At 36.5% G+C, this 24,200-nt stretch overlaps 1 protein-coding gene across 1 annotated transcript in view; it reads left to right on the forward strand.

The window, feature by feature from the left end:
* The window catches only part of Pxdnl (peroxidasin like), a 479,241-nt gene that overhangs the window by 180,712 nt on the left and 274,329 nt on the right, over positions 1-24,200 (forward strand). Inside the window, 1 exon segment of the mRNA XM_087185725.1 lies at positions 12,608-12,679. Within this exon segment, the coding sequence (XP_087041851.1) occupies positions 12,608-12,679 (72 nt within the window).

The following is a 24,200-nucleotide window of genomic DNA, read 5'->3' on the forward strand; positions in this document are numbered from 1 at the left end:
GGAAGTGAAAATAGCCAGACTGTTTATCCCATAAAAGAACACCTTTTGGTATTCAGCACTGTGTATCTTTTGAGAAATCAAGCCTTCTTCTCAGAACTGCTGTCTTGACCCTTCAGACTAGATCTATACCCTCTACTCAGTGCATCTCCTCTCTTGAAAGTGTATTTGTTTATATTTTCTTTACTACCTAAGTTACCTTACTTGTTTCTGCTCCAAAAAACAGAGCCTTTTGTCATTCCTGTCCCAAAACAAATAAACAAACCAAAACAAAAAGAAACATTGCCAAGCTTCATACACACTATTTCGAGGTAGAAAGAGAGCTGTGGGGGCTGTTTTTTATTTCTTTCTTCATAATAGTAATTTGTCTATCCATTCCAAAGTGTCTGCCACTCCTTACATGCAGGAAAGCATTTGTGAGATAGAGAGGAGATAGGGAAGTGGGCAAGCATGTTTCTAGCACTCAGGAGGTGAAGCCAGTGTCCAAATGACCATGACCTGCCTGTGGTCCTTCAACGCCTGGGCCTGAAGAATTGAGATTTACAGCAACTAAGGAGAACGGAGAATGAATTGAAGATCTGTAAGTGATGAAATGTATGAGAGAGCCAGCTGGGAGCATTTTGAGGTCAGAGGTTTTGGGGAGCAGTCTGGAGTGACCATAGATTGGGGTTACTGAAGAACAGCTTGTTCAGTTTCCAGTTTCACTTAGGGTTTTACCATCGTGTAAACTGAGAAAAGAATTGGCAGATCACTGGGTCACATGATTTGGAAAATGACAAAGATGCTAGAGTATTTCTTCTATATTTTAGATCAAAATTCAAATCTATTTTCTAAATAAGTTTTGGTGAAAAGTGATGAGCTATGGAAGTCTCTGTTATTGTAATTTCTGAAAAGACATAAAAGAAGAAAACTTTTCAGGTTTAATTATAACTTCTAGTTACATAGCTAAATATGTTTACCATGAGTGCCATTCAGGACAGAGCTAGATACAGCTCATCCTTCCCCCAGTGGGAACACTGCAGTTGGCAGAGGCTAGAGATTGGCCATTGCCACACCATAGTAGATCTTACTGTAGAATCTAGCATTCTTTCTATTGCATCATACTTTATCAGCAATGAATGATTTAAAAGAATAAGAAATTAGAGATATTGCTCTTCATGTTTTTTTCCTAGCTAAAGCAAGAAATGCTTCATAATGGTGTTACTTCATTATTCACAAACTGTTGAATGAGAGAGGATATGGAAACATCCAATATATTCTGTGTTTCGTAGAGCAATCATAATTTTATTTTTGTGTGAAAACTGCCATAGTATAATTGAGTAAGATATATTATCTATTGGATCAATGTGTCTTTGTTTTGGATTCTGAAGTTCAGGGAAGCTAGCCTAAATTTAATTCTGATTAGTGTGTCCATTTTGTTTTTCACTAGCATTTTTTTTCTAATTCTCAGTTAATTAAACCAGCCATTTGCTCTAACTTTACCAGTGTGTATAAGGTTTATCTGGTGAGTTCCTGCCAGCCTGTAGCCTAAATGACACCCTAAAGTTATGCCTGCAAAGTCCGACCAGCCACCTCTTAGTAAGGGGACTAATGGACATCATAAATTATAAATTCACCAGGAAATTGGACATGTTTCCAAGACCCAAGTTAGTGATTATAATCATTCTGCTATTCCAGTCATACAATAAAACTGCTGACGAGAAGCTACAGTGATTCATGCAGTGTTCTTTTTGCTCATTATAAAGCATTTCCCCTAAAATTAGGTCATCACAGAACACTGTTTTCATTTTAATTGCTAGAAACAAACAATAACATGCTCTAATGGAAAATTAATCAAAGTCAGAAGATCTGAAATTTCCTGTGATCACCAAGACGACTAGATTCACAGTTCACAGTTAATTCTGTGAACTTTTCTATACCATGTTTCCTTACTTTTAAAATATGAATTGAAACACATGATTGATAAAATTTCTTCCTGAATAATGTTGTAATGATTATTTTTCATTAACTTGAGGAAAACCAGTTAATATTTTTATATATTTATTCATTATTATTCATTATTGCATTGATTTATCACAATTTCTAAGTGATCTCACTATGTAAGTTACCAGGTTATTTATTTAAAAATCACATTTAGTTTAATTAGCTAATGTTTATTTTCTTCTTGGAAGAGTGCACATCATTCCTTCTCTTTCCCTTCTCTCTTCATGCATCATTCAATAAGTGTTTATGATCACTTATTTTATGCAAGAGCATTTAAAAGTTTATGAACTTTCTGATTAGGGAGTCAAATTTCTAGAATTATCTGGACCATTTGATTAAAATTTGTTAAAATCTCTACCTCATATACCACTTAGAGGAAGAATAATATTTTGCAAAGATAAATTTTTTAAAACATTATTTGCATTTTTCATGAGATTCATAATGATAATGATGTCAGAATTGTGTATATAAATGGGATATGGATAATGTTATGTGATATAAATTATGATGGTATGCTGTACACTGAAGCATAATGTATATGAAAAAATTATAGATGCAATTGAAAGAAATGGATTGGGCAAGCCCATTCCTATGAGTTTTCTTTTGCTCAGCCTCTTGCACTATTACAATGATCCATTCATTGGAAATAAGACTCCTATTGGAAATAAACCTTATATTCTCAAAAAACTGGTAGAAGATATGGGTAACATTTACCAAAACACTTAGCTGGTTGGTTCCTTGTTAAAATTCCTACATCACTGGGCTGCTTTCTGGAATTGGCACAAGAATTTCTCACATGTAACATCAAAATGGGAAAGTAAAGGCTTCCAAATTCATTCCTGGAAGCAAGTGTTACTTTGATCCCCAAACCAGGGAAAGACCCAACCCAAAAAGAGAACTAAAGACCAATCTCCCTAATGAACATAGATGCAAAAATCCTCAACAAGATACTGGCAAACAGAATACAGAGTGTCATCAAGAAAATCATACACCCTGACCAAGTTGGATTTATCCCAGAGATGCAAGGATGGTTCAACATTAGTAAATCAATAAATGCAATACACCATATTAACAGAGTGAGGGACAAAAACCACACGATCATCTCAATAGATGCAGAAAAAGCATTTGACAAAATCCAACACCCATTCATGATAAAAACCCTACAGAAAATTGGAATAGAAGGTCTGTATCTCAACCTGATTAAGGCTATCTATGAAAACCCAATAGCCAACATCATACTAAATGGTCAAAAACTGAAAACTTTCACACTAAAATCAGAAACAAGACAAAGATGCCCACTATCACCACTCCTGTTCAATATTGTTCTGGAAACATTAGCCATAACAATTAGAAAAGAGAAAGAAATAAAAGGAATAAAGATAGGAAAGGAAGAAATGAAACTGTCATTATTTGCTTATGATATGATACTTTGCATAGAAAACCCAAAAAACTCAGTCAAAAGTCTTCTAGACCTAATTGAAAGATTCAGTAGAGTAGCTGGATACAAGGTCAACACTCAAAAAACAATAGCCTTCTTATATGCAAATAGCAGATCCAGTGAGAGAGAAATTAGGGAAACAATTCCTTTTACAATAGCATCCAAAAAAAAAAAAAAGAAATATCTAGGAATCAACCTAACAAAGGTAGCAAAAGACTTCTACACTGAAAACTACAGCTCTCAGAAAAAGGAGATCGAAGAGGATATAAGAAAATGGAAGGATATCCCTTGTTCCTGGGTAGGAAGAACCAATATAGTGAAAATGGCCATGCTTCCAAAAGTACTATATAGATTTAATGCAATGCCAATTGAAATTCCAACAATACTTCTCAGAACTAGAGAAAACAATCCAAAAATTCCTTTGGAAGCAGAAGAAACCTAGAATAGCAAAAGCAATTCTAGGAAACAGAGACAAGGCTGGGGGCATCACAATCCCCAACTTGAAACTAATTACTACAAAGCTACTGTGATTAAAACAGCATGGTACTGGCAAAGAAACAGACCTGAAGATCAGTGGAATAGATTAAAAGATGCAGAAACAACTCCAGACATACTCAGCCACCTCATCTTTGACAAAGGAGCCAACTACCCTCATTGGAGGAAAGATAGCCTATTTAATAAATGGTGTTGGAAAAACTGGATTTCAACCTGCTAAAGATTAAAACTAGACCCATACTTATCAGCGCGCACTAAACTAAGATCGAAGTGGATTAAAGATCCAAATATTAAGACAGAAACACTAAACTTGCTGGAAGATAAGTTAGGTAGAACTCTTGATGACATTGGCATAGGAAAAGGCTTTATGAACAAATCTTCAGTAGCACAGGAGCTAGCAAAAGAATCAACAACTGGGATCTCATCATATTAAAAAGCTTCTGCACTGCAAGAGAAACTACCAACAGAGCTAAGAGACAACCTACAATGTGGGAAGAAATTTTTAGCAGCTATACCTCAGACAAAGGTCTACTATCGAAAATATATAAAGAACTGAAAAGAATCTGACCCCCAAATTCAAAGACACAGTTCAAAAATGGGCATCTGAAATGAGCAGACATTTCTCAGACAAAGAAGTAAAAACAGCAAATAAATATATGAAAAAATGTTCAACATCACTGGTCATTCGAGAGATGCAGATGAAAACAACACTGAGATTCCACCTCACCCCACAGAGAATGACTGCTATCAAGAAATCAACCAATAACAAATGCTGGCAGGGCTGTGGGGAAAGAGAAACCCTGATCCACTGCTGGTGGGAGTGCAGACTGGTGCAACCACTGTAGAAATCAGTATGGAGATATCTCAAAGAACTAGGACTGCAGGTCCCATTTGACCTAGCTATTCCCCTACTGGGGATCTTCCCAAAAGAATTAAAAGAATCATACCACAGCGATATAAGTGCACCTATGTTTATAGCGGCACAGTTTATAGTAGCTAAAGCTTGGAAACAGCCCAAGTGCCCATCGACTGGAAGCTGGGTAAAGAAGATGTGGTTTTTTTATAAAATGGAGTACTACTGAGCCATAAAGAATGGGAAACTACAGACATTTATAGCTAAATGGATGCATATTGAGGCCATACTCTTAAGTGAAATAAATAGGACACACATGTGTAAATACCGAATAGTTTCTCTAGTGTGAGAAACTGAAAGTGTAAATAAGGATTAAAATGAATAATTGATAATTTGAAATAGGAAAAGGTCCAAGAGTTTGAGGATGGTGGGAGGGGAAGGGGAAAGGGAAGAAGGGAAAGGAAAAATTATGAGAAAGATAAAAAAATGGAATCAAAGTCTGTGTATATAGGGAAGGGTGGAGGGGTTGAAGGGAGCACAGGTAATGGGAGAAAAAATAACCAAGATACATCATGTACAGGTACAAGCACCCAATGATAAATGTAAATGTATTTTATACCTAAAATGTACCAATAAATGTATAAATTTAAAAAAGTTACAAAATAGTACTGGTTTTATGTTAAGACAAAAATGAGGGCATGAAAAACAACTGCACCCTTTTAGTTCTTATATTTGTGTATGTGTGTGTGTTTATATGTTTCTTTGCTATCTTCCAATTTTAACCTTTTGTGAGCAGCTGACAGTGTTCAGTGCTTTAAGATACATAAAGTAATTGATTCCTGATCTCAGGGATTTAGTGAACAAGCACTTCAGCAGAGAGGACCTTAGTTCTGCTTGGTCTAATCTCTGATCTTGAAGGGGATAAAAATTGTTTCTAAAATGTAGAAGCTCTGGGCTGGGAATTTCATTGAAGAGCAAAACGATGAAGCTTGATGGAAGAACTGTTACAAAGTTCTAGTAACACCTTTGAAGCCTTTATGACATTCTTCTTTGTATACACAATTTAGCCACTGTTGTAGTTATGTAGCTAAGTGTTTTATATATATACAAAACACGAAAAGACTATCATCTGGCCTACACCAGCCGCAGGAGGGGTTCCCATGGGGTCTGCCTTCCTCTCTTGTCTCCTCACTCCCTGGTCTCTGTGCAGACTGCTGCATTGATAGCTGTATTCCAGGCACAGGGTAGATGTGTGTGGAGAGCTGGAGATTTTAAGAAACTGGCCCATGTAGCTGTGGGAATTGGCAAGTCTGATATTTGCAATGTGGTCAGGGAGACTAGAGTCTTGAAAGGCAGAATAGCTGAAGTCCAAGGCCAGGCAGGAAACAGGATTCCTTTTTCCTCAGGAGACCTCAGCCTTTTTCCCTAAAGGTCTCCACCTGACTGAATGAGATCCACCCGTGTTACAGAGCATGATCTATTTCACCTAAAGTCAATTGATTTAAATATTAACCAATTGGAAAAAATACCTTCAGAATAACATCTAGATTGCTATTTGGACAGAAACTGGGTACCATGGGTGTCATGGCCTAGCTGAACTGCCATATGAATTATGGTCACTTAAGGTTAGTGCTGACCCAAACAGCAATGATGGTGGCCTCAAGCCCTGGTGACATGGTATTTGGTAGGCAGATAGCACACCGGAGTGCCTCAGCTGAGGATGCAGTTGGGGCATTCTGAGGACAGATTTCTACATAGAAAGACCTGCAAAATCGAAAGTTTAAGGAGACTTCAGTTTTAGGACAGCTGGGAGAGGTATGGAGAGATCTCTTTGGCTCTTCCTGTACCTTCAGCCTGAGCCAGCAGCAGGAGGGGCAGCGTTCCAATGCCATGCACAAGGAAGCCATAAAACAGGACAGCAGCTGAGAGAGGAAATGGTGTTGCAGTGGTTCATGGAGCTAGAGTCAGAGCAACCAACTGAAGGCTGGGCTTAGGAAACAGAGTCTGTTCTCTGCTCAGGTGCCAAGGGCAGCCTAGGGCAGGAGGGCACAGCCCTGGAGCAAGAGACAGCCAAGGGCAGAAGGGGTCCTTGCAGATAAAAGGATGGGCCAAGCTGGGCACAGCAGTGCACACCTGTAATTCTAGCTATTTGGGAGGAGGCAGGAGGATTGACCTGGGCAAGCTAGCAAGTCCTTCAAAAACAGCTTAACAACTTAGAGAGATGCTGTCTCAAAATTAAAAAAAAAGAAAAACAAACAAATAAACAAAACCCTTCAAGCCAGAAAAATAAAAAGAAAAGAAAAGGATGGCTTAACTTTCAAGAGTCATGTTTCTTCTCCCCCTTAATGGAAGCTTGGGGAGAGGAAGAAAATTCTTACATTTCTCTTCTATTCCTTTCTGTATTTGTGTGTTTTTGCCATTACAGTGACTCAATTGCATCCCCACCTTCAACAAGAATGCTTTGGAACAGATCTGTGTAAAGTTTTTCCATGAAGATAGGCTTTCTTCCAGAATGAGTGTTTCTCAGTTATGAGAGAAACAACTGGCACACAAACAGAGAAAGCCTGTCAAGGTGGGTGGGGAGAGCTCTGGCTTTCTTGCCTTTGTTCTCTGAGTACTGATTCTTAGCTGCAGTGGTCAGGCTTCTGCCCCTAACCAACATGGAGGCTGTGTACATCCCTGGACACCACTAGGAGGGCCGTACCATAGCTAGACTGGATGTGTAGCTGGGCCTCACCTTGGGAAGAGCTCAAATTTAGACTTTTCATTTTGTCTTTCAGTAACATCACACATTTTGGTCTGAGACAAGACTAGGTTAATAGTATTCCTTAGGGCTCACATTCATCTTACAGCTGAAACCGGACTGCACAATGTGCAGTGTATACATCATTTAATGTAGTCCTAAAAATGAATTCTGCAATTGTTTTGTGAATTAGTTATAGACAGTTCTACTTTTTTGTATATTAAGTGCTCATCTTAATGCTAACATAAAATATGACAGATATATATGTATATTTTAACCCAAATATTTGGGATACAGCAAAAACAGTTCTTTTAATTTTTATTAGTATATGTTTGCTGTACATAAAATTATATTCATTGTGGGGAGTTGGTATATGTACATACATCTTAATTTTTTTATATGCCCTTCCTCTCCCCTCCTTCCCTCCTCCTTCCACAAAGACCAAAATGTGGCATTTATAAAAGTTGCTGGGAGCATCAGAACCTGACAAGGCCCAGGCCTCCATCTGTCTGTGTGCTTGCGGCCTGGCCACCTCTGCACACTGGTGTGGTGTAACTCCCTGCACCCCTCTGGAGGATGCATAGTGAGCCCTGATGGGGCCTTTTGTGCATTGTCACCCAAAGGGACTGCATGGCACACCCCATGCTAATTCATGTGAGGCTAGTCCACTCTGCTTTCTGTCTGTGTTTCTTCTTCATCCCTGGTCTATAATGGGGAGACATTTCAAACTTTTTTGGGGAACAGAATCTTCCAGATCGAATTCATGCTAAATTCTATCTCTTATTGGTTAGAAATACTGATCCAAATTGCTCGCCATGAAGGGCATTAGATATTCTCATCTCAGCTTCATCAGCTTGGCTTGCAGATGAGAGGGGAGGCAGACAGTAAACAGACAGACTGACCCTTGTTAAACACGCCTGCTAGGCTCCACGTATTAACTCCTGTCCTGCTGCAGTGACTAGAACTGCTTCCACACTGAGTTTCAATTATGGACGGACTGAATGAAAATTGTGTTAAGTAATTATTATCATTAGCCTGAGCATTAGTTCATCAATATTACAAATATCACAATAGGAGCAACTGTGAGGGACATAACTGTCACTCAGTGTTAGATCAGCCCTCTGTCGCTGGGACAAAATACCTGATATAAACACCTGAAAAGGCAAGGTTTATTTTGGCTCATGGCTTCAGAGATTTTAGTCCGTGGTCACTTGGGCCAATCATTTGGGCCTACGCCAAGGCAGAACATTATGGAGCAGAGAGTAGATCGTAAGGAAACAAAAACAGAGAGAAAGGGGCCAGGGTCTCAAATGTCTCCTTCAAGGGAATGTCCCTAATGACCTGATTTCTTTCTGCCAGATCTACCCCTAAAGATGCTGTCATCTCCCAATAGCACCATAAGCTGGGAAATAAGTCTTTAACACGTGGGCCATGGGGGACATTCGGGATCCAAACTATATCACCTAAAGGTGTAAATAAAACAACACTACTGGAAATAAAACACTACATTTTAGATTAAGAGGGGTTTTATGAAAATGAAAAAGTTTTGAACAAGATATAGGCAATAAAGGAAAATGAATTATATTTTTGGGAAGAATTTATACAGATAGCAGCATAACCCAAATTTGGTGGTCACTTGAATTCAAATGATCTAATTTTGAGTGTGATGATATAACAATGTATTTACTCTGCTACAGGCAACAAATTGCACAGTGCCCTGGGTGCAGTCCTAAGGGGCAGGAATTAAAATTGTGAGTGGAGGACTTTTCCTAGAATTTCTGTTTGATTTACTTAACTATAAGAGTTTATGTGGCAGAATATATTCATTCAAGAAGATCAAATGTTAGCATATTTATTTGCATATTTGTGTATACCTAAATTGGGATTTACTGGGAAAAAATCTCTGAGCTTCTGTGATTTGCTTTTCAGGAAGAGACTCCCCGAGTGTGAATGGAGGTGGGAATGGGATGTGGGTAGTGTCTGCACACTGGGCTTCTCACAGTCCACTCAGCAGCCCTTGGAGTCTACTACAGCTTTGCTCTTGTGTCAGGAGAACTTATTTTCATGTACATGTGAGGGAATTCTGATAATAAGCACACATAGCACCTTGAATTGCAATCAGTACAGTGGCAAATTTTAGTTCATAATTTGGTGATTAGTTTCAGCATTATTTTGCATTGTTTTCAATTAATTATCTTACTGCTATAATGTAGAGTTGAGAATAAATTTGCAGTTGGTATCATGTTGTAAAACCATAGATATGCATATTGTATGATCCAGCGGTCCTAGTTCTAAATATTTACCCTAGAGAAACATTTCCTCATGTGCACCAAGAGAAGTGACCAGTGAGCATGTTTATTGCAATGTCATTTGTAAAAAATGTTGCAAAATACTGAGAACAACTAAAATATCTGTTTTTAAAGGTACACATGAAGGAACTGTGGTCTATCTGCCCTGTGGAATATGCATTGTGGAGTAATGCAAAGGGGTTAGGAATAAAATACTTAGACCTTTGTATATGGACAAAGAAAAAGAAAGTTGTCAGTCATAAAAACTTTGATGCCTTTTTTGTAAATTTAAAATCACTTAATATTTTATGTATTTATATTATGTTTATTTGCATATTTTTCTATGTGTACATTTTACCTTCATTCACATGTATATCTGAAGAGAGGTGTTAAACTCTAAATGCTGTTACATCAGTGGAGGTACAGGGCTAATCTTAAGCTAATGCTTAAAGAGATCTTAAAGAGATCTATGTAAGTAAAAGCAAAAATATGTGTAATTATAAGTAGAGGCGACTATGCTGATGTATAAAATAGTTAATTTTGGCTGTAGATAATAGTATCATTATTTTCTCTTTTCTACTTTGCTGGATTTTTCAAAAACTTTAAAGTTAGAAAGAAGGAAAATGTTTCATCTTTTTTTTGGTGTCCTTCTTGTATTGTTGGAATGCCATTTTGAGGGGATTATTAGGAATTATGGTTTAATGCAATAGGAAAGTCCTTTCTGTAACTATTAATTTAAAGCTTTTATTTTTAAGGTAAACCAGTGGTTCTAGAGTTTGGGGTCTGTGAAACTTTGTTTCTTATATGCTTATAGGGAGGATCTCATGTAATTTGAAAATTTTCATTTAAAATTATAAGCTAGACATCTCAAATAGCAACTTATGCTGCTTAAACAGCACATTCCATCTAATGAGGAAATAAAGTTACTCAGTTACTTAATAATTTTATTTGAGAGTCACAGTGTCAATGAAATTACGCACTCTTCCACAGCCAGTTAATTCTTAGAACAAGCTTTTTGTTGATTTTTTAGGCACTGGAAATTGAATCCAGGGTCTCCACACTGAGCTACATCTCTAGGCTTTGATTTTTTTTGTTTTTTGAGACAGGGTTTCACTAAGTCACTAAATTACCCAGGCTGGCACGAACTTGTCATCTTGTCTTTCTGAATTGCTGGGATTATAGATGTGTACCACCATGCCCAGCATAACAAGTTTTTACAGTGGTAAAGAATTTTATTTTGAGAAATTAACATCATGGAATTAGAAACATTTTTCTACTATTGTAAAATGATAGTTTTTTATTTTAGTTTTCTACTGACATCTTAATGGCCTATAACATTTCCCTGATATGGTTTCCCTTGGATTTCAAATTTTAAACAAAGTATTTCATCTCCCTTTGTCTGTTTCCTGTTTTAACAATAGAAATTTAGCTCAAATTAGCTTGTCAAAATGGGAATTAAAGGCCTCATGAATCTGAAAAGTCAAGGGATTTGGTCTCAAAGTATATCTAGTTGTGGGGCTTGTCTGTTTTTCTCACATTCTGCCCCTCTTGGTCTTATTTTCTGGCTGATTCTTTCTAATCTGGGAAAGGTAGACATGAACACCCACAGATGATTATTTTCCTTAGAGGGCTGAATCACAAAGACCATAACTGTCTCATTCAGCAATCACAGTGACATGCATGAAATTCACCAGCTGGCCCTGCTTGGGTCATATGTCCACATGAAGAAGCAGCATTTCCAGGGAGAAGTTGCCCTCAATTGACTTCCAGAGGTCACATGTTTGGGCAGGACTAGGCACATGATTGACATCTCCACCACAATCACGTGGGAGCTGCAGTGGTTTTCCCACTGACAGGAGGGCTCATGCCCACTGATAGTCTACTGAATAAGCACAGCATTTGTTAGTTCCTAGACTGTACCGTAGACACCACACACTGTTGTTGCCATTCGCTTGTCACTCCCCACTGAACTATCCACGTTATGTAGAGGGACCATATCCTGTTGATCTTTGTATTTCATTACTTACCACAAACTGTGGCATGTGGCTAACACTCAAAAATTCACACACTAAATAAAGTAAAATATTAATTGCTGAAAGAGAATGTCAATGTGGAGAAACAACTCGCAAATTACTGTCATGCGCTATTTAATGATGGAAGTGCATTCTAAGAAATGTGCTGTTTGTTGATCTTGTCCTTGTGTGATCATCACAGGTGTATGCTTAATCTAAGAGCTGTCGCATCACTGGTTAATATAACTATGGAACCATTGTTATATGTTGTTCATCTTTCATCAAAATATCATTATGGGGTGTCTGACTGTAACTGTTATTGTTGACTTCTTTTAATCCTTCTTAGAAGGCAATATATTGTATTCCTGAGCTACAAAAAAAATTAACTAATAACGTTGGCTAAATTCAAATAATGATGTTTCATTGAATTGATATACAGTCTCTAATACATCAATATTATTTGGCAAGCTATACTCAATTGACACATTGCCATATACAGTATTTGTTTTGATATTAGAAAAACACAGCCTAAAGTCAATGATATGTAGAACTTTGATGAACTTTCTGGCTACATTTCTCTGGCATCTTTGGACTAGCGTAGTGTACCAGATATGAATAATCTGCTATAATCAATATAGCTGCCTAAAGATTAGGGTGTGATATGCACTAATTATGGTAAATTTTAGTTAGTCTTTTAGGGTTATGTGTTTGGTTATAAAGGAGAATCACTCTGCAAGTTTCTAGAAATAATGACAGAGGGAAATCAACATGTTTTTCTTGCCTGTTTTATGTTCTCAGAGACTTGAGATTTAACCGAATAAGAGAAATTCCAGAGAATGCCTTCAAGAAACTGAAGAATTTGAACACTCTGTAAGTACTTATTGCTAATATGTGGGGTTTTTGAAATTACGAACTAGATTCTTTGCAATTAACCATGAAAGATCATTTTGAGAGTAATGAACAGCAGAAGAATGAAACATTGCCATAGTTCTTGTAACTGGCAAAATTCTGTAGCTTCTTTCCACTGCCAATGTTTTCCCTACCTTCTGAATTTGAGAGATATTCTTATTTATCTGCCTTTTATGTTCTGTTTACACAGAAAAGCTTCTCAACATGGAGAAACTATGGGAAAAAGTGGAAAAATGGCTAAGTAGTTTGTCTGTGAGGCCCATAGCAAGAAAGCAACAGCAATGAAATTAAAACTCATAACTTCCTGACTCCCAAGCACATGATTTCTCTTCTTACTTAAAATATTGAAAAACATCATGCAGAAAAAAAATGACAACTTCACGGCCAAGCACTGATAAAAATTTTGAGTGTTTAAAGCATTTATTTTATTCACTCAATAGATATTGTTTATCTGTTGTGCTTTTAGCAGTTTGTTGCCTTTGGACCCAGACCTAAATACGCTTGACCTTACTGTGATGTAGCTGATGGTCTCACCTGGTGGGGAAGTCAATAATTAAGGCCCAACTATAGTATATAGATAATTTAAAAGTATGGTAAATGCTATAAAGAAAATGAGGAGTGTTATGAGAGATGCTAAGAGGCTTAAACATCTTAAGAGTGCACAATGTTTAAAATCATTTTATGCTGCATTTATTTATTTTATTTTATTTATTTATTTTTCTTTCTAAGTTTTTTATTGGTACATTTTAGGTATACAATTCGTTTACATTTATCATTTGGTGTTTGTACCTGTACATGATGTATCTTGGTTCTTATTTTTTCCCCATTACCTGTGTGCCCTTCACCCCCTCCGCCCTTCCCTATTTACACACACATTATTTACATTTTTTTTCTTTTCTCATAGTTTTTCCTTTCCCTCCTTTCCTTCCCCCTTCCCCTCCCTTCACCCCTTCATCTTTGAACCTTTTTTCCTATTTCAAATTGTCAATTATTCATTTTAATCATTTTCATCCTTATTTACACTTTCAGTTTCTCACACTAGTGAAACTATTTGATATTTACACATGTGTGTCCTATTTATTTCACTTGAGAGTATGGCCTCTATATGCATCCATTTAGCTATAAATGACTCTAGTTTTTCATTCTTTATGGCTGAGTGGTACTCCATTTTATAAAAGAACCACATCTTTATCTAGTTTCCAATTGATGGGCACTTGGGCTGCTTTCAAGCTTTAGCTATTACAAACTGTGCTGCTATGAACATGGGTGCACATATATCGCTGTGGTATGATTCTTTTAATTCTTTGGGGAAGATACCCAGTAGGGGAATAGCTGGGTCAAATGGGACCTGTAGTCCTAGTTCTTTGAGATATCTCCATACTGATTTCTACAATGGTCACACCAGTCTGCACTCCCACCAGCAAGGGAGAAGGATTCCTTTCTAGCCAAAACCCCACCAGCATTTATTTGTTAATTTCTTGATAGCAGCCATTCTTTGTGAGGTGAGGTGGAATCTCAGTGTTGTTTTCATCTGCATCTCTCGAAAGACCAGTGATGTTGAACATTTTTTCATATATTTATTTGCTGCTCTTACTTCTTTGTCTGAGAAATGTCTGTTCATTTCAGATGCCCAGTTTTGAATTGGGTCTTTGAATTTGGGTGGTCTGATTTTTTTCAATTCTTTGTATATTCTAGGTAGTAGTCCTTTGTCTGAGATACAGCTGCTAAATTTTTTTCCCACATTGTAGGTTGTCTGTTAGCTCTGTTGGTGGTTTCTTTTGCAGTGCAGAAGCTTTTTAATGAGATCCCAGTTGTTGATTCTTTCTGCTAGTTCTCATGCTACTGAGGTTTTGTTCATGAAGTCTTTTCCTATGCCAATGTCTTTAAGAATTCTACCTAACTTATCTTCCTGCAGGTTTAGTGTTTCTGTTTTAATATTTAGAACTTTAATCCATTTCGATCTTAGTTTAGTACATGGTGATGGATATGGGTCTAGTTTTAATCTTTGGCAGCTTGAGGTCCAGTTTTTCCAACACCATTTATTAAATAGGCTGTCTTTCCTCCAATGATGGTGTTTGGCTCCTTTGTCAAAGATGAGGTGGCTGAGTATGTCTGGAGTTGCTTCTGTATCTTCTAATCTATTCCACTGATCCTCAGGTCTGTTCTTTTGACAGTACCATGCTTTGTAGTATAGTTTTTTTTAATCACAGTAGCTTTGTAGTATAGTTTCAAGTTGGGGATTGTGATGCCCCCAGCCATGTCTCTGTTGCCCAGAATTGCTTTTGCTATTCTAGGTCTCTTCTGGTTCCAAGTGAATTTCTGGATTGTTTTCTCTAGTTCTTTGAAGTATATTGTTGGAATTTCAATTGGTATTGCATTGAATCTATATAGTAGTTTTAGAAGTATGTCCATTTTCACTATATTGGTTCTTCCTACCCAGGAACAGGGGATGTCTTTCCATTTTCTTATATGCTCCTCTATCTCCCTTTTCAGAGTGCTGTAGTTTTCAGTGTAGAGGTCCTTTGCTTCCTTTGTTAGATTGATTCCTAGGTATTTCAGTTTTTTGGATGCTATTGTAAAAGGAATTGTTTCCCTAATTTCTCTCTCAGTGAGTCTGTTATTTGTGTACAAGAAGGCTATTGTTTTTTGAGTGTTGACTTTGTATCCAGCTACTTTACTGAATCTGTCAATTAAGTCTAGAAGTCTTTTGGCAGAGTTTCTTGGGTCTTCTATGTAAAGTATCATATCATCAGCAAATAAAGACAGTTTAACTTCCTCCTTTCCTATTTTTATTCCTTTTATTTCTTTCTCTTTTCTAATTGCTGCGGCTAATGTTTCTAGAACAATATTGAACAGGAGTGGTGATAGTGGGCATTCTTGTCTTGTTCCTGATTTTAGCATGGAAGTTTTCAGTTTTTGACCATTTAATATGATGCTGGCTGTTGGTTTTTCATAGATAGCCTTAATCAGGTTAAGATAAAGACCTTCTATTCCAATTTTCTGTAGCGTTTTTATCATGAATGGGTGCTGGATTTTGTTAAATGCTTTTTCTGCATCTATTGAGATGATCATATGGTTTTTGACCTTGACTCTGTTAATATAGTGTATTGCATTTATTGATTTACAAATGTTGAACCATCCTTGCATCCTTGTGATAAATCCGACTTGGTCAGGGTGTATGATCTTCTTGATGACCCTCTGTATTCTGTTTGCCAGTATCTTGTTGAGGATTTTTGCATCTGTGTTCATTAGGGAGATTGACCTGTAGTTCTCTTTTTGGATTGGGTCTTTTCCTGGTTTTAGAATCAAAGTAATACTGGTTATGCTGCATTTAGATGAACACACTGAGAGTTTAGACTCTGATGCGGCCAGACCCTAGTGAGTGTACTTGTCCACTTGTCACAATATTTTCATAATTCAGTCCATAGTTTTATCAACATAGCTAAACATTTTACCATCTCTTGGCCAACTTGTCCCTTCTAATTTTATTGTTGAAATCATGACTTTACATTTTTACTTTTCCTATCTGGCTTTTTCCCAATAACTGATGCCTCAAAACACATATGTTATCATAGTATTTCTGATTTGGGTGATGTAGAAGCACAAGAAAGTAAGGACTGTAGAGTTTATTATTTGCTTAAAATTAAAGCATTACTCAAAGTACAATGAGCAAAAACGTTTCCTGGTGTGCTTATGGAAGCCAGAGACTGGTTTAGACCTCTGAGGATGGCTCAGAGATTGGCAATTTAATGAATATCTCTTAGGAATGGTGTCTTATTCTTGGGAAGCACCATCATTAATGCCTTCTGTCACTGTGCCCTGAAACATATAGATGATAGATAACCAAATATCTCATTTATCAAATTAATATCAAATGTTATAAAATGTTATCAAATCTTTTTATTAGATATATTTCCTTCTAAAATATTTTTTGAGAATTATGATAAACTGATGACTTCTATTGAGGTTTGGCCACTTTTTGGAATTACAGTAGACCATTAATAGCTAATGAATAATTCAGCTGTTTAGTAGAAATTGTGCTTATTATTGATTTGTATTTAAATATTGTGATAAAGCCATAATCAAATGATAATTATGGTTTATGGATCATTCTGTAGTAGCTGCTTTGTGTACATTATCTCCATTTCACACTTCTATTTCTGTGGAAGGTGTCAGCATTTCCATTTTACAGATGAGGAGTTTGAGACTCATTTATCCAAGTCCATACAACCACGGGGGCAGAGTAGGTTCTACCTACAGTTTGATCTGTGTACCTCTGGACTGTATGGTTTCCTTTGGAAATTTCCCTGTAATAACATATGATCACCTAAATAGTTATATGTATCTGTGTATGTATGCGTGTGTGTATATGTGGATGTGGTGGGAGAGAGAGAGTTTTCTGTTCAGAAAATGAGCTAAGAAAGAAAATTATTGAGATTGTGGGGGACTTGTGTTAGATGATGTAAAAGCAGCCTTAAGTCTTTACTAATTTTTCTGTAAAAATAAAAGGAAATTTGGATAAAATCCTTTAAAATAGTGTTAACATTTTTTATGGAAGAATATTAAGAAATTTTTACCATATGGATGTTTTACCAACATAGCAATACAGAGCAAAATGAAGAATTTCTGATTCCCTGGGCTGCCTTTGTGCTAAACTGCATAGGTGCTCCTCTGTTCTCTTATATTTTAAAATAAGCCATATGCTGCTCCTCTGTTATGAAAAAGAGGGCTTTCTCAAGAGCAATTGACATTTTTGTATTAAACCCAGAGCTCACTAAGAGGTTTATTTTTAAATATTCTGGAAATCTGAAGCCTAAGGGATACATGGTAAGCTCAAGCATATGTTATCTAAAGACCCTGGATTTTGCCCCTAAAATGCATCAAAGTGACGCTTGGCGGAGCTCAGTGACTCACCAGGATGTGTCAGCCTTCCAGACTCTGGATAGAACTGATAAGAGTGATACATTTGGGAAGCAGGGTGGAGTTCCATGGTGAACAATTTGATTATGCTTATGAAAAAGATGATTGTGACCTAGAGGAACAATAGTTAATAAACAGCAAGGACAAAAGTCTAGACTGTATTTCAGAAATGACAGAAATGCATGCTCTTATTTTAAAAAAACCCTGAAAAATACAGTTTCTGCTGCAGGTGATGTGCCTGCTTTGCCTGTGTTCTTCTGCAAAAAAAGCCCTGATTAAAGGCAGGACGCTGAGAGTCAGAAGTGGGTGTCATTTCTGGTCCTTCTGATTGTTTTGTGAATTTTGGCAAGTTATTTAACTCTCTGAATTCAGATTAGTAGTATTTCTTTTAAACTTTTATTTTGAAAAATTGAAATGAAATAAAAGCATGATGGCTGTTTTATACATTTTACCTTGTTAACTTGTTAACATTTTGCCACATACTAATTACTCTCTGTCTCTCCACACACACGTGCACACATACACACAGACACACCTGTGCATGCAAGTTCACGTGTACATGTGCGCATATATATATATATATATTATTGATTCTAATTTGGCAGATGAATTCCAAATAACTTGCAGATCTCATGATACTTCATCCTTATTTATTGCATCTCCTAACAACAAAAACACATTATTTAATAATTGCAATATCATTTCCATATGCAACAAATGTAATATATATGAAATAATATTATTGGACTTAGAGTCCATATTCAGTTTTCCCTAAATATTCCACAAGTTTCATTTGTAAGTATTTTCCCTCTTGATCCAGGATTCATGACAGGTCTTGTTAGTTAGCATTTCTTTTTAATATCTTGTGATCTAGAACAGCTGACTTCTTTTTTGTCTCTCAAAACATCGATGGGCTTTAACAATCCAAGCCTAGTCAGGAGCATAGTCATGATTTATCTGATTATTTCCTCCTGGTCAGCTGCTACCTTAGACTGGTTGGGTATTTGTGTTAGCCAGTTTTCCTTACTGTAATAAATACCTGAAATAATCAAATTATAAAGATAAAAGGTCTGTTTTGGCTTGCAGATCTCCTGGTTCTATTCCAACACTGGGTTGGATCCATTGCTTTTAGTCTCTTCTGTGGATCCCAGATGGCAGTGGCAGGGAGCATTTGGCAGCATTATAACCAGAAAGCAAAACAAGGAAGAAGAGGAATAGACTAGGGGCCCACAGTCTTCTTTGAGAGCATCCCATAATGACCTAAAGACCCCCACTAGGCCCCACTCCTTAAAGTTTCTACCATGTCCCAAGAGTGCCACTCACTGGGGGGATCAAGCCTATAATACATAGGTCCTTGGGGGATATTAGAGAGCCAAACTTTAAAAGTGGGCCTTAGTCTTTTCTTATATCCTGGTACCAAACACTTTTTACCTAATGATGTTAGAATCCATTGGTAACTCTGCCTGAATCTATTATTTCATTGATGATTGCAAAGTAACAATTTTCTAAATCTAGTATCCTTGTGCATTTTTTTTTCATTAAGTTTACTGGTACATTTTAGATATGCAATATAATGACATTCATCATTGGGAACTTGTACCTTTACATGATATATCTTGATTCTTATTTTTTCCGCATTCCCCTGCCCTCCCTTCACCTCCTCCACTCTTTCCTGTTTACAAAGACTTTGTTTCCATTTTTTCCTTTTCTCATATTTGTTCCTTTCCCTTCTTTCCTTTCCCCTAATCCTCCCACTTCCTCTTCCCCTTTAGATTTTTTCTTCCTGTTTCACATTATCTATTATACATTTTAATCCTTATTTACACTTTCAGTTTCTCACACCAGAGAAACTATTTGATATTTACACACGTGTGTCCTATTTATTTCACTTAAGAGTATGGCCTCAATGTGCATCCATTTAGGTACAAATGTCTCTAGTTTCTCATTCTTTATGGCTGAGTAGTACTCTATTTTATAAAAAACCCACATCTTCTTTATCCAGTTTCCAGTTGATGGGCAATTGGGCTGTTTCCAAGCTTCAGCTATTACAAACTGTGTCACTATCAACATGGGTGCACATATATCTCCATGGTATGATTCATTTAATTCTTTTGGGAAGATACTCAGCAGGGAAATAGCTGGATCAAATGGGACCTCTAGTCCTAGTTTTTTGAGGTATCTCAATATTGATCGCCACAGTGGCTGTACCAGTCTGCACTCCACCAACAATGAAGAAGGGTTCATTTCTCCCCAAAACCCTGCCAGCATTTGTTATTGGTTGATTTCTTGATAGCAGCCATTCTTTCTGGAGTGAGGTGGAATCTCAGTGTTGTTTTCATCTGCAGCTCTCAAAAGACCAGTGATGTTGAACAATTTTTCATATGTTTACTTGATGCTTTTACTTTTTTGTGTGAGAAATATCTGTTCATTTCAGATGTCCTTTTTGAATTAGGTCTTTAAATTTTGGGGGATCTGATTTTTATAAGTTCTTTATATATTCTAGATAATAGTCCTTTGTCTGAGGAACAGCTAGTAAAAATGATTTCCCACATTGTGGGTTGTCTCTCCACACTGTTGGTCATTTCCCTTTCTGTGCAGAAGCTTTTTAATAAGATGAGATCCCAGTTGTTCATTTTTTGTGCTAGTTTCCGTGCTACAGAGGTTTTGTTCATAAAGTCTTTTCCTATGCCAGTGTCTTCAAGAGTTCTACCTAACCTATCTTCCAGCAAAGTTTAGTGTTTCTGTTTTAATATTTAGATCTTTGATCCATTTTGATTTTAGTTTAGTTCACAGTGAAAGATATGAGTCTAGTTTTAATCTGTGGCATGCTGAAATCCAGTTTTGCCAGCACTATTTATTAAAGAGGCTATCTTTCCTCCAGTGAGGATGATTGGTTCCTTTGTCAAGAATGAGGTGGCTGAGTATGTCTGGAGTTGTGTCTGCACCTTCTAATCTATTCCACTGATCCTCAGGTCTGTTTCTTTGCCAGTGCCATGCTGTTTTTATCACAGTGGCTTTGTAGTATAGTTTCATGTTGGGGATTGTGATACCCCCTGTCATATCTCTGTTGCCTAGAATTTCTTTTGCTATTCTAGATCTCTTCTGGTTCCAAATGAATTTTTGATTGTTTTCTCTAGTTCTGTGAAATATACTTTTGGGATTTCAATCAGGATTGCATCAAATCTACATAGCAGTTTTGGAAGTATGGTCATTTTCACTATATTGGTTCTTTCTACCCAGGAGCAAAGGATGTCTTTCCATTTTCTTAGATCCTCTTCAGTCTCTTTTTTCAGAGTGCTGTAGTTTTTAAGGTAGAGGTCTTTTACTTCCTTCATTAGACTGATTACTAGATATTTCATTTTTTTGATGCTATTGTGAAGGGAATTGTTTCCCCAATTTCTCTCTCAGTGAGTGTGTTATTGTGTTGTTTGTGTACAAGAAGAGTGTTTACTTTGTATCCAGCTACTCTACTGATTCTGTCAACTCAGTCTAGAAGGCTTTTAGCAGCAGTTTTGGGTCTTTTATGTAGAGTATCATGTCACCGGCAAATAATGGCAGTTTAACTTCTTGCATTTTTATCTTTATTCCTTTTACTTTTTTCTCTTGTCTAATTACTGTGGTTTATTTTTCCAGAACTATATTGAGCAGGAGCAGTGACAGTGGAGATCCTTGTCTTTTTCCTGATATTAGTGTGAAGGATTTCAGTTTTTGATCATTTAGTATGATATTGGCTGTTGGTTTTACATACATGGCTTTTATCAGGTTGAGGTAGAAACCATCTATTTCAATTTTTGTAGAGTTTTTATCATGAATGTTTGTTGGATTTTGTCAAATGCTTTTTCTGCGTCCATTGAGATGATCATATGGTTTTTGTCCTTGGCTCTATTAATATAGTGTATTACCTTTATTTATTTGCACATGTCGAACCATTCCTGCATCCCTGGGATGAATACCATTTGGCCAGGGTGTATGATCTTTTTTATGATCTTCTGCATTTTATTTGCCAGTATCTTATTGAGGATTTTTGCATCTATGTTCATTACTGAGATTGGCCTATAGTTCTCTTTTTCGGTTGGATCTTTCTCAGATTTTGGGATCAAGGTGATGCTTTCTTCCAGGAATGAATTTGTGAGTATTTCTTCTCTTGCAATTTTATTGAAGAGTTTAAACAGTAGTGGCAATAGTTCTTCTCTAAATGTCTTGTAGAATTCATCGGTGAAGCCATCAGGACCTGGGCTTTTCTTTGTTGGTAAATTTTTAATTATGTTTTCAATTTCACTGATCGAAATTGGAGTGTTTAGGATTTTTTATGTCTTCTTTGTTCACCTTTGGTAATTCATATGTATCTAAGAATCTGTCCATTTCTTCTTTGTATTCCATTTTTTTGGAGTACAGGTTCTCAAAGTTGGTATTAATGATCCTCTGGATTTTTGCTGGAACTGTTGTGATTTCACTTTTTAATTTTCTAATTGCATGGATTTGAGTCTTTTCTTTCCTTTTTTTGGTAAGGTTGGCTAAGGGTTTGTTGATTTTATTTATTCTTTCAAAGAACCAACTCTTTGCTTCATTGATTTTTTTTGTATCATTCTCTTAGTCTTCATTGCATTGATTTCTGCTCTGATCTTTATAATTTCCTTCCTTGTAAAAGCTTGGGGTTTATCGTGCTCTTCTTTCTATAGGAGTTTGAGCTTCAGCATTAGATTGTTTATTTGACCTCACTCTGTTTTCCTAGTATGGACATTTACTGCTATGAATTTCCCTTGATGAATTGTTTTCATTGGGTCCCATAGGTTCCTGTATGTTGTATTGGCATTATCATTTACTTGTAGAAACTGTCTAATTTTTTCTTTAATTTTCTCTCTGTCTCATTGATTGTTCAGGAGAGTGTTATTCAATTTCCATGTGTTTGTGAAGTTCTTATGGTTTCTTATACTATTGATCTCCAGTTTAATTGCAGTGTGGTCTGATAATGTACAGGGGAGAACTTCAATTCCTTTGCATTTGCTTAAACATGTTCTATTAGCTAGCATAGGGTCTATTTTGGAGAATGACCTGGGTGCAGCTGAAAAGAATCTGTATTCTGATTTTGTGGAGTGGAACACTCTGTAGCCATATACTAAGTCCATTTGTTAAAAAATTTGGTTCAGTTCTAGTATTTTGTTGCTGATTTTCTGCCTAGATGATCTGTGTATTTGTGACAGTGTGGTATTGAGGTCTCCCACTACAACTGTATTGGTGCTTATTTGGTTTTTCATGTCCATTAATATTTATTTTATATAGTTGGGAGCACTAGCATTTGGTGCATATGTATTTATGATTGTCATTTCTTCCTCTTGGATTATTTCCTTTACAAGGATGTAGTGACATTCTTTGTCTCTCTTAATTAGTTTTGGTTTGAAATCTACCTTGTCTGCAAATAAAATTGCTACCCCTGCTTTTTTCTGGGTTCCTGCCAAGTGGAGAATTGTTTTCCACCGTTTTACTTTAGTCCATGAGTTTCTTTTTCTATTAAGTGTGTTTCTTGTATACAGCATATTGTTGAATTTTGCTTCTTGACCCATTCTGCTGGGCCTTCTGGAACCTTGACCCTCATTGTCTTTTTCTAGGATATTTTTTAGAATTATTTGGAGTGTTGGTTTTGTATTCATAAAGTTTCTCAGGTGTTCTTTGTCATGGAAGTATCTCATTTCCCCAATGATTTTGAATGGTAATTTTGCAGGATGCAACAATCTAGGTTGAAAGTTATTTTCTTTTAGGGCTTGAAATACTTCACTCCAGGCTCTCCTTTACTTGAGGGTTTGTTTTGAAAAGTCTGCTGTGATTTTTATGGGCTTTCTTTTGTATGTGATTTGTTTCTTTAACTTTTTGTAGGATTTTGTTCTTCTGTTGTGTTTCTGGGATCTTGACTATTATACGTCTAGGTGTAAATTCTTCTTGATCATGGCTAGTCGGAGTCTTATATGCCTCATATGTCAAATTCTTTTCCTCTGCTTCAGAAGTTTTTTGCCATTCCTTCTGTGAACAGTTTTTTTTAATGTCATTTGTACTTTCTCCTGCCTTTTTGTGGACTCCTATCAGTCATATATATATATATATTTTTTTTTCATCATCTAGCAGCTGCTGGATTGATTTCTCATGGTCCCTTAGTATTTTTAAGAAATCTCTCTTTTCATGGTCATTAACTACAATCCTGTCTCCTATATCTGATATTCTATCTTCACATTGGCTCATTCTACTGCAAATACTTTCAATAGCGTTTTTAATCTCCTGGATATATGTTTGAATCTGTTTGATGGATTCTATTTCTTTCCTATGTTGGGCATTGATGGCTTCCATCATGGTCCCAAACTCATCTACTTTTTTATGTTTCTGTTCTAGAGTCTGTAATCATGTCTTTCATTCTGCTCACCATCTCTGTAGTTTTCTGGAAATTATTTCTGTTTTGAACTTTTCTAGAGCCTCAGTCATCTGTTTTGATACTTCCCATGTTATCAGTTCATGGTGTCCAGGTGATTAATTATCAGATTTTTCCACTTTGTTGCCCCCAGAATTTCCCTGTGAT

The sequence above is a fragment of the Heterocephalus glaber genome, unplaced genomic scaffold (assembly GCF_053883595.1).
Source record: "Heterocephalus glaber isolate CG9 unplaced genomic scaffold, H.glaber_assembly_v1.0 deba00000281, whole genome shotgun sequence".
NCBI classification, from domain to species: domain Eukaryota; kingdom Metazoa; phylum Chordata; class Mammalia; order Rodentia; family Bathyergidae; genus Heterocephalus; species Heterocephalus glaber.